General features: G+C 36.4%; 1 protein-coding gene and 1 pseudogene across 2 annotated transcripts; both read right to left on the bottom strand.

Moving 5' to 3' along the window:
* Window positions 1-314: 314 nt before the first annotated feature.
* On the bottom strand, window positions 315-6004 carry LOC144548104 (putative disease resistance protein RGA3). The gene is made up of 3 exons (XM_078296799.1): window positions 5291-6004; window positions 663-3534; window positions 315-447 (listed from the first exon to the last, which is right to left on the bottom strand). The coding sequence occupies exons 1-2, from the start codon at window positions 5657-5659 to the stop codon at window positions 757-759; spliced, it is 3147 nt and encodes a 1048-aa protein (XP_078152925.1). The 5' UTR covers window positions 5660-6004; the 3' UTR covers window positions 315-447; window positions 663-756.
* Window positions 6005-6510: 506 nt separating this feature from the next.
* LOC144547808 (uncharacterized) lies at window positions 6511-10386 on the bottom strand (annotated as a pseudogene). Its single transcript, XR_013509155.1, has 6 exons — window positions 10258-10386; window positions 9312-9532; window positions 9133-9214; window positions 8826-9029; window positions 8084-8148; window positions 6511-8016 (listed from the first exon to the last, which is right to left on the bottom strand). The product of XR_013509155.1 is annotated as an uncharacterized LOC144547808 (transcript).
* Between the last annotated feature and the right edge of the window lie 1046 nt (window positions 10387-11432).

Here is an 11432-nt window from a genome sequence, read left to right on the forward strand (position 1 = left end):
TGGAATCAAATGTTTTTATTGGAAAAAAAATTGAAATAATTTTATTTGAAAATATTTTTATATGGAAACAAATGTAATTTGGTAAAGAACCAGCTATTTCAATATATAACACTAATATATATATTTTTCTTTATAGTTTACGGCAAATGCTATCAACAGAAATATTGATAGTCTGAAAGATATTTGAATACAAAAAAATAGTTGAGATAAGGATAACGACAAAAAATTGAGTAATGCAAAAATTGACTGTTGGCTTGTTTAATCGTTCTTTAAGAGGTGATTTGAAGAAAAAAAAATATGTATAGAAAAAAAAATCAATGAAAATGAATTCCCATTAGAAAAGGAAATTATTTCTGTGTATTACAAAACATATAATAAATCAAATAGTAAATTTATTTCTATCGAGGGTCTTCGAGGGGACTCCTAAATTTTCCTTGTGGTAGAACACTGCAAAAAAAGTTGGACAAGAGCTTAATTTTGTAGCAACAACAAACAAGTAATATAAATATAAAATGTTTATTTGTCGAAACCAGTAATTTTGCAGCTTGATTAGTCAACAAATCCTACCAAGGCTTATGGTTACATAAAAGCAAAAAAGTTTAGTGGTCTAAAATTTAAATATTAAAATAATAAAAATTATAATAATAGAAAAATTTATGAACCTGATTTGATTTATTGTAGATCCCCAATTTCAATGTCAGTGCAACCGCAGTGAAGAACACGGACATAAGTGATGAATGGCTCTGTCAGGGTAGTCTAAATTGATGGAATCAATCCATCTGGCAAAACACAAAGCAATTTACAGTCTTTGATTTCCAACCTTGTAAGTGTTGAAATGTTCTGTCGGCCGATATGTGGCTTTCCATGAGAGGAATCACCAATTGGCTCAGTAGATTCCACCAACTGTTGTCCATCCATTGTTATTGATTTCAGGACTTTACACCTGGAAATTTTCAGTGTCGCCAACTTATCCAGATTCCCTAGTCCAGTAATCAACTCAAGGCAGCGACAATCAGAAATGTTCAATATGTCAAGCTGGGAGGACAGCTGCTCTAGCTGTAGAACTCGGAAACCATCACATTTACGAACGACGAGGTGCTTGAGAGTGTGAAGATTGTTGAATGGAAGAGATTGAATCTTGTCACAGTTATATAACAAGATTTCCAACCTTGTAAGTGTTGAAATGCTCTGTCGGCTGAAATGTGGCTTTCCATGAGAGGAATCACCAATTGGCTCAGTAGATTCCACCAACTTTAGTCTATCCATTGTTATTGATTTCAGAACTTTACACCAGAAAATTTTCAGTGTTGCCAACATATCCAGATTCCCTAGTCCAGTAATCAACTCAAGGCAGTCACAACCAGAAATCTCCAATTTCTCAAGCTGGGAGGACAGCTGCTCTAGCTGTAGAACTCGGAAACCATGACAACGACTAACAACGAGGTGCTTGAGAGTGTGAAGATTGTTGAATGGAAGAGATTTAATCTTGTCACAGTTATATAACGAGATTTTTTGAATTGATTGCAAGGAACATGGATCACACATCCATCCCGGCACTGTGGCAGAAGAATAAGATCCTACTACAAGTTTTTTGAGGTTAGGATGTGGCTGGAGGGATTCTAACCAAGAAAAATTGGCATCATGGACACTTATTCCTGGTTTGAGGGTTATTTTCAGCATTGATTTCGCAGGGTCAACCCAATCACCCTTGGAATATGGATTACAGTTTATATGCAAAGCTTCAAGTTTGCACTTATTTCTCATGTTAGCATGCTGGGCATCTTTTAAATTACTCACTCCATAAATAATGAGATTTCCTTCAAGGTCCGTCATATCCTTTAACCAAGCTACATTTGTAACTTTCACCATTGCTTTCATTGTCTTTATGGCTGGAAAATTAACAAGCCCATGCGGGAGATAATTTATTGGATTTTTTGCTTTAATAATTAATCTCCGTAAGTTACTAAGTGAACCAATACTTTCAGGTAGATATTCAAGGTTATAGCAATCAAGAATTAAAGTCTGTAGGTTGTAAAGGAGGCCAATGGATAATGGCAATGTTTTAAGATTGGAAGACTTAATATCAAGATAGGCTAAATGTTTCAACTCGGAAATGGAATCAGGAATTCTTGTCAAATTATTCTCTTGCAATTCCAATACCCTGAGTGCTTTAAATTTTGTGAGGTTACATATTTGAAAATTTCTGGAGTATCTCGTATAGATAGAAAGGGTCCTTAAACCCATCAGATTTTGTTGGAGAACTTGATTTCCAGATAAACCACTTACATATAAATGACGTGCTTCTTCCGGAACGTTTTCCTTTTGTATATCAAGTGGTTGATTGATCTCCACCGAATAATGTTCATTCTCAGAATTAAGTCGAGCAAGATCATGGATTATATCGTGCAACTTACAACGTTCTTCAGATCCACTTGAAAAATCATCAACAAAGGACCTCTGTTTTAACTCCTCATAATATTCAACACCAATTTCTGTGATTCTTCTTTTGCCCTTGGACTCAATGTAGCCATGAGAGATCCATAACTCTATCAAATCCATCTTTTCTAATAAGTAATCTTTTGGATACATTGAGCAAAATAAAAAACAGGGCTTAAGGTGGGCAGGTAGATGAGCATAACTGATCTGAATTGCTGAGAATACATCATTTGATGGATAGGACTCCCAAAGATCATTCTCTAAAATCTCTATCCACCTTTCTTCATCTGTTTGATACCTAAGGAGGCTTGCAATCGACTTCACGGCCAATGGCAGCCCACCACACTTCCTCATAATATCCTTTCCCATATTTACCAAGTGCGGTGGCATAGTGTCACTTGTACCAAGAAATGCAAAATGTCGAAACAACTGCCAGCACGAATCTTCAGGCATATTAGTTGGCCTAAAACAGGTCGTTGTTTGCATGACATCTGCAACCTTTTGATTTCTAGTTGTCACGAGAATTCTGACCAGCTTTGCTTCTTTAAAAGGAACCCTTATCGAGTCCCAAAGACTTTGATTCTCGTTCCACACGTCATCTAAAACAAGCACTATTGTTTTTCCCTTCACAGTTTGTGCAAGCTTCTCTTGTAATGAACTCAACTCACTCAAACCGCAAATTTTTTTGGTGACTGATTCAATGATTGCGTTAGTGAGTCTCCTAACATCAAATTCTTCAGAGACACATACCCACCCAAATAAATCAAAGCACCGGGTTACCCTCTCATCTTTGTAGACTAGTTGGGCAATGGTGGTTTTTCCGAGACCACCTTTTCCAATAATTGAAATGACCGAAAAGGGCTTTTCTTTTTTTGATAGTAAGAAATCGATGACCTCCTTTATTTCAGCATCTCTCCCAAAAATGCTTGCCTCATCTACCATGTGACCCGTTGGGGGTCGTGAAAGTTTATTGTTCGAACGCCTTGGCCCATCACTCTTCTTTAATTTAAGAGCCTCACGATCCTTTGCTATTTCATCAAATCGACTTCTTATTTTTTTAAGCCGATCAACCATGCCATTAGGAATTTGCACAATGTACTGTCCAAAAAGAAATGTATATATTATATAAGTACGCCAAAATTCATAATTTGTTAACTTAAAAATGATAATTAGATAGGAAATTTATTATATTATGTCACCACTCTGATGTTTGATTGGAAAAGCTGATAATATAACAAGTGACCATACATTCCGGTGGATTAATAGGGATGAAAACGGAGCGGGTTCAGAGCGGATAATGCTGATACCATATCTGCATCCGTCGGATAATGATCGGATACGAATACGGATACAGATAATAAACTGATATCAAAATTCAAAACCAAATCTGTCTTAAACGGATACGGAGCAGATAATTTACGAATACGGATTTGAATACGGATATGAAACAAATAATTGACGGATAATTGAATTATTTAAACTTTAAGATACAAATATTAATTAACAAAATTCAAATATGAAAATGAATGAATAACTTAAGTTAGTTTATTTAAATTTGTAATTAAAATTTATGGAAATATCAAATTAAAATCAAAGATATAATTGAATGCCGGCTGGATTTAAAATGGAGACAATTATTAACAGAAATTTATATAAAAAATATATATATATATTCAAAGCGAAGCTAGATGGCTAACTGCCTTTATAATTATATACGGCAGCAACAGCCTTTTCGTCTAAAATTAAATAAATGAGTCAAAGACTTCAAGCTAGTCAAAACCTTGCTCGAAGTACGAGCCTCATAAAGCAGCGAAATAGATGCGCTGGCTAGGTCTGTTGTCCGGATGCTTCAGATATAGCTTTAGTCCCACAATCATAACGGAAAATAAATATGGTTAATATGTAAGCTTTTTCCGATTTCTAAGCGTCGCGTAGTAAGATATCGGAGATAGAATGGGTTGGAAAATTTGATTCAGATACGGATATCCGGTTCGTTTAAGCATTCTCTATCTCTGTCTAGGGTAGCAAGAAAGTTCGTGGACCGCACCTCTATCTGTATCTAGGGTAGGGGTGGTTCGTTTAAGCATCCTCTATCCCCTATCTAGGGGTAGCAAGAAAGTTCGTGGATCGCACCTCTATCCCTAGGGGTGGTAAGAAAACTCGTGGACTGTTTATGACTTTGCATTTTAATTCATTTGTTTATAACTCATTTGTTAATGGACCAAGCTAGCTCATTGTTTCTAGCTCGCTCACAAGTTAGCAAAGCCAACTCAGTCCAAATATGAATTTATGTGAATTTAGTACGCATGAATTATTTTGAAAACTATGTTGGTACAAATTTGGAGATTTAGTATTTTTAGTACGTATGAATTTAATTACAAACTTTAATTTATGGTAGTTAACTTTATATTACATTATTTACATTTGGACTTTTGGTTCACGAGCTTTTGCCAGCTGGCTCGGCTCAGCTTGTTATCAAAACAAATGAGCCACGAGCCACTTTTTCAGCTTGAATCCGAATGTTGGCTCGCTCATGACTCGCTCATTGTTAAAATTAGCGAGCTATGAGCTTGGTCTAGCTTGGACCGAGCCAGCTCATTGCCAGCCCTATCCGTATCCGGATACTTCTAGCTTGGACCGAGCCAACTTATTGCCAGCTCTATCCGTATCCGGATACTATTTCTCTTATCAAAGAATTATCCGGATCCGTATCCGGTCGACCCTGTTTTCACCCAGCTAAAAAATATATAAAAAATTGAAGCATCCTCTATTAAGTTTTAGTACCACACAACAAGAATAATAACACTAGCACGAGTAAGATAATTTTTAATATCTATATGCACGAGGTACTAACCTCCATCTTCTTTCTCTTGTGAGAACCCGAAGCTTCAGAAGCCTTTCTTGCCTCTAGTTTGACATGGATGATCTCATACCGGTACTCGCCGAGCAAATCCTCGGCATCATAAGCGACCTTCTTCAGCTCCTTGAGCCATAGCTTTACAGAACTGTCTCTGATCTCCCTCTCCTCAGCATCGTACAGTGTGGGCTTTATCCGCTTCAGAGTTCGCATCAGCCTCTTCAGATCCTTCAAAGCTCGAGCACGCCCCCTTTTGGAGTTATTAGAATTTGAGGAAGAGGAAGAAGGAGCCTGCACAGAGACTCTAATTGAGTGGAGCAAATTGGTGGCTAGAGAGAGCACAGAGGTTATCAAACACCCTGCCATTTTGCTTTGTAGATTTCTTTGAAGAGACTATTTTGAAAGAACCTTAGATCTGAGTGGTGAATGTGAGAAATGTGTGTAGAGTAATGAGCACCAGAATTTTGAGTTCTGAGAAGAAGTGGTGTGGAGAAGACTTTGACCATAGAAAATTCATCCTAACCAAGGGGAAGAGGTATTAGTCACGACCATAGAAATTTGGTATTATCGCTTATTAGTCGCGACCATAGAAAATTCATCCTAACCAAGGGGAAGCCTGGAAGAGTTAATCGCCTTCTAGAAGAGGTATTAAATGAATTTCTGAGTAGGTTCAATGGCCCCTGGAAGAGTCAGTCTCTTCGCTCCTTCTTACTAATTGCCCGTCTTTAATCTTCTTCTCTTTAGTTTCCACGACCATTCCCAATTCAACCTCATCTCTTTACTGATGGCGACCCAGGTCGAGACTTCTTAAGCGTATTTCATTTCAATTGTACAAGATTTGAATATTCAATCAAGATAATTCGGTACTATCGCTTATTAGTCAAGACCATAGAAATAATTGACAGCGAACCAAGGGGAATGAATCGCGTTCTGGTAGAATTAAAATTGGTTAGATACATTCAATCGGATGAGGTTTTTAATTGAAGAGGTCATGCGGCCTTTGGCTTAATTATTTATTTTATTATTATTTTTTAATCTAATAGGTGTACTATTATGTGTTAAAACTTGAAAGAAAAATGGAACTGAAAAACAGAAAAAATAATTTTCGTTTGACCCCTCAAGTTCACAAGTATTATTCGAAAAATGGATGCGTCCCTAGCAAATTCATTTTTATAGGGACTTTTCTAAAAATACACATTGTAACTAATTGTTTGAAATTCATGAACTGCAGTTTGTAACTAGTTGTTGCAAAATTGTACCATATATAGGTGCTTTTTGCAAAGATTCTCTTCTTTTCTTTTCCTGCTACCATATTGTATTACAGCTTTGACATATAAATTAGCTCCAAATCAATATGATAATTAATTTAATTCAAGAAAAATTAACAAGGAGATATGAATATCACAGATCAACTCTGTCACGGATTACTTGGCCCGGCTCAAGATCACTGGCTCAGAGACACTAGACAACCTACTCCGGTCTGAGTCGACCGAGGGTCGGCCGGTCAAGGTTTTAGTGTATGATGCATTCCTTCCTTGGGCAGGTGAAGTGGCAAGGCGGCACAGAGTATCCTCTGCTGCATTCTTCACACAACCATGTGCCGTGAACGTGGTGTATGGACACACATGGGAGGATCAGGTCAAGGTGCCGGTCAAGACGAGCCCTTATGTAGTGCCCAGGATTTTCCGTATTTATGCTCGGGGCCGGGCCGTACCCGGCTTATTTGGAGATGGTTGTGGCACTATTCAAGTGACTAAATAAGGCAGATGATTTGCTTGTTAACTCTTTCTATGAACTTGAACCTGAGGTTTGCCTACTTCATAAAAAAAAAAAAAAAAAAAATTTGCTACCTAGAAGCATGAGGACAAAGTCAGTAATTAAGTAAAAGATATTATTTTTTGGCAACTTGTCTTTAGCTCCTAAATCTATAAAAAAAAATATCCACATTAATTATGATATTAGGTACTTATATGATGACAGTAGTGCTGACGGTTTCATGATAAGGATCTTTCAAAAGTCAACAAAACCAAAAGTTATTCAAAGAAAAATAAAATAAAACCATAATAGTACAAGGACTATAATACTATCAATTGATGATAAGGATCTTTCATGTTTGTATCTTGTTCATATTTGGTATTGAATCAGCTTTTCAATGTCTGTGAAGAAAATGACCAAGGACAAACAAGCATTTCTCAATATATAAAGCATATATTTCATAAAAAAGAAGTGTTGCCTATTTTGTGATTGTGGCTAGACTGATTTAAAATTGTTCAATTAAGGTTACCGTCAAAAACATGTATTCAGGTGTATTTTATGACAATAATCACAAAAACATGTATTTAAACACGAATACCTAACCTCATTTTCAAAATATTTTGTAAAATGTTCTTCGCTGCCAGTGACAAGCAAATATATAAAATTATAAATCCAATATGCTCTCTACTCAAAGGAAATTTAATTCATTAATTATACCATGTAAAAGAAGGCAAAACAAAGTTGGGATAGTCATCAAACTTGGTACATAGAGAATGCACGGCATCAGGTCTGGCCGTTTCACCAAAAGAACCAAGACCCAATTCATCAGCATGTATGCCTCCAGTGATAAATGCTGATTGAATGTTTGCTCTATTTGATCCTTTTATGTCATGGTGCAGAGAATCACCTACTGTTATGCATTCCTTCGGGTCAATACCTGTTAACCCTATTGCTGATTCATATATCACCTAAAATGAAACAAAAGATATGTATGAGAACCCAAAATGAAACACGGGTAGAACACAAGTATAATACCTTATGAGGCTTTCCCATCCATCTCACTTCTCCGCCCAGTTTCTCATACTTAGCCCCTAGAGTACCTGACCAATGCCAATCACCTTATTTGTTAGTACGAGTGAAGCTACGGTACAATGCATAGTGCACACCAGCCTGTACTATGGCTCCATATCTTCATTTTCAAAGTCCAAACGGTCGATCCGAACAGCTCAGCATGACCTCCATATGAAAATGAACTTGAAGACCAAATTTTAAATTTTTCAGAATTTTTTTTACTATTTTTTTAGACAGCTAGGAAATTACTTGATCTAAAGATTCTAGAATTCATATCCCTGAGGTAATAGAAATTTTGAGTTTAGATTCGGACCGTCCAATCTGCTTTATTAAAGGGGCCCGTGCATTCCATCCCGGGCCGGATTGACCCGGATTCTAATCAGACGGTCCAGATCTAAACTCAAATATTTTGTTACCTCAGAGGATTCGTACTCAAGATTCTAGACAATTAAAATTTAGTGATTTTCTACCTATCTAAAAAAAGTATAAAAAATATAAAAAAATATAAATTTAATCACCAAATACATTTTAATATGGAGATCATGTTGAGCGGTTTTGATCAACCATTTAAAATCTGAAAACAGATATATGGAGCAATGGTATGTAAGGTTGTGCGCTATGCATAGTACCGTAGCCTCACTCTGATTAGTATTATACTATATTATATGGCATAGCCAAAAGAAATAATAGAATAACAGTAAAGCACCAGGCATCACACGCAAGTTACGTGCTTCGACCGTGACATAATCTGGATTAGCAACCAACATAGGTATCGGTTTTTGTCTCTTTGCACATAGTTCTAAAATCTGCTCAAGACCCTCCAAATCCATAGGTTCTGAACCACCAGATGGTAAACCTAGTGCTTCAGTGCCATGCGCCAGGATAAACTCAGCACATCTAAACCTAAACCCTATGAATAATTAACACATGAAAGCATTTGCAAAAGTTCACATTATTACATATGTTAAGCTAACATAGGAAGATTAATATAGAATACAACCAATTTAGACTACCTCAAGAGATATTGCCCCTCGATCATTCCATGTCATGTGGATGCATCTTCTTCCCATAGCAGCAAACCAGGAATCATCTCTCCTAATTTATTCTTATTATTATAATTAAACATTAAGAGCTAGATCTAACGAAAGGTAAATTTTCGTACTGACCTATATGAAATAATATATTATTATACCTCAAAAGAAATTGATGGGTTAGTTCTCCACTGGTAATAGCACCAAGGAATAGAGACGGGTCGAACCCGAGAGATTTAAGCTTATCATCTATAACAACTGCTCTTCTAGATGAATTGCTTATAATTACCATTTTAGCCCCTCTTGCTGCTAGCTTCTCTACTACCAAGTCAATATCAGCAAGCGAAATTATCAGATAAATGTTTGGGGCAAAATTCCTAAAATATTAAGTTAGCTCTCTCAGGATGTGAGAAAAATTCAGCAAGTAAAGTTACTACATCATGAGGTAGGAAAAACCATTACTGTCTAAATTAAAAATTCAAGATATTACATTGTATGTTTTTTACTAAACACTGAAAAGCAAAAACTGAAATGTCAAAGTTAACCCTTCTTAATCTTTTTGGAACAATTTACCCCTTTATCAGTCTATATCAAAAGTTTTCACCGATTTAGGCAATTTGATTTCACAAAAATCTCTCTTTCCTATCCTCCCTAAATTCTCCCAGATCACTAAAATTAACCCAATTTCTCTCAATATATCATAACAGTGCACGAATTAAATCAATTATAATGTCAAAGAGACCTTAAATCGTCCAGATTCAGCAAGAATACAGATCCCATCCAAGCAATTGAAAGCACAAGAAGCCTTCCCACTATCAGTTGAAGTGGTTTCAGCCAAGGTTTATGGTTAACTTGTTGCCAAATAAATTCAAAATTTGCATAAATTTTACAATGTGCCTCCAAAGTCCAAACCCTTCTTTCTCTGCCACTGTTACCGCATATATGATTAAAACGAATGCCTGATAAAAGAATCTCAAGGTCTAAAGTTTTCACCGATTTCGGCAATTCGGTTTCACAAAAATCTCTCTTTATCTCCAAAATTAACCCAATTTCTCTCAATATATCATAACAGCCCGCAAATTAAATCAATTATAATGTCAAAGAGACCTTAAATCGTCCGGATTCAGCAAGAGTACGGATCCCATCCAAGCAATTGAAAGCACGAGAAGCCTCTCCACTTTCAGTTGAAGTGGTTTCCTGCGAAAAGGAGCATTGGCTGGAGCTGGAGCTGGACATGGTCTTGCTCGTAACAGAGAGGAGTGATGGCTGGAAACGAGTATATAGACCTCTAGTGCTTGAAATGGAGAGAAATCTACTGGGCGTTATCGGAGGGGCGCAGTAGAAGCGTGCAATGTTGATTTTTGATCGGAGAGTGGGAGAAGGAGAGGACAAGTGAGAGGAAGAGCGCTCTCATTTTTTTTATTATGTTTTCTACCTTTTTTTTCTCTTGGCGAGGAGACGCTCAGAGCAACGATGCCTAGAAGGCGGAGTTTAGGATCTGCTGAGGTAACTCAAGTTTTGAGTTTAGATCCGAACCGTCCGATCCGAATAGATCAATCGTCCAAGTTGGAATGCAAAGGTCCTTGAGTATCGTGTCAAACACATATCGAATGGTCCGGATTTAAACTCAAAATTTGAGTTACCTTAGGTAAAATGAATAGTTTCATGGCCAGAACCAAACGAACCGATTTTTTTAAAAATACCCAAAAAAAAAAAAATTTATTAAAAATAACCATTTTTTGAGTGAAATTTTAAAAATGCTCGGGCAGCAGAAAAAATTTGCGCACGAAAAAAAATATATTTTTTTTTAATTTTTTATTCCGAGCGCGGATATTTTCCGCGGCCCGGATATTTTTTTTTTTTTTAAGGGTTTGGAAAATATTGTTTTTTGGGAATTTTTTGTCCAAATTTACATCTCTGCTTAACATATCAAATCACATTCAAATATCATGAAAATTTACCGACATGCATTCTTGACTTCATAGAATAAGACTGTGAAGTTTTATACAAAATCTCAAAACAGATCGTGAGATATTGGCTCTCAAAAATTGCCCGAACTGCTGAAGGAGTACATCTAAGCCCAAAATTGCACCTCTGATAAACATACCAAAAACACCTTCAAAAGTCATGACAATTTACTGACATGCATTATTGACTTCATAGACCAAGACTGAGAAGTTTCATACAAAATCTAAAAACAGATCGTGAGATATCGGCTCTCAAAAATTGCCTGAATTGCTGAATGAGTGCATCTGAGCCCAAATTTGCACCTCTGATTAACA

Source organism: Carex rostrata, chromosome 32 (assembly GCF_964058835.1).
Source record: "Carex rostrata chromosome 32, lpCarRost1.2, whole genome shotgun sequence".
Taxonomy (NCBI): Eukaryota; Viridiplantae; Streptophyta; class Magnoliopsida; order Poales; family Cyperaceae; genus Carex; species Carex rostrata.

What these genes read in the sequence shown, in the direction of transcription:
- LOC144548104 (XM_078296799.1), bottom strand. Translation starts at nt 5,659, where the DNA reads ATGGCAGGGTGTTTGATAACCTCTGTGCTCTCTCTAGCCACCAATTTG. An exon ending in ACAAGAGAAAGAAGATGGAG is followed by an intron (nt 3,535 to 5,290) that starts GTTAGTACCTCG and finishes CTTTTTGGACAG; the next exon opens with TACATTGTGCAAATTCCTAA.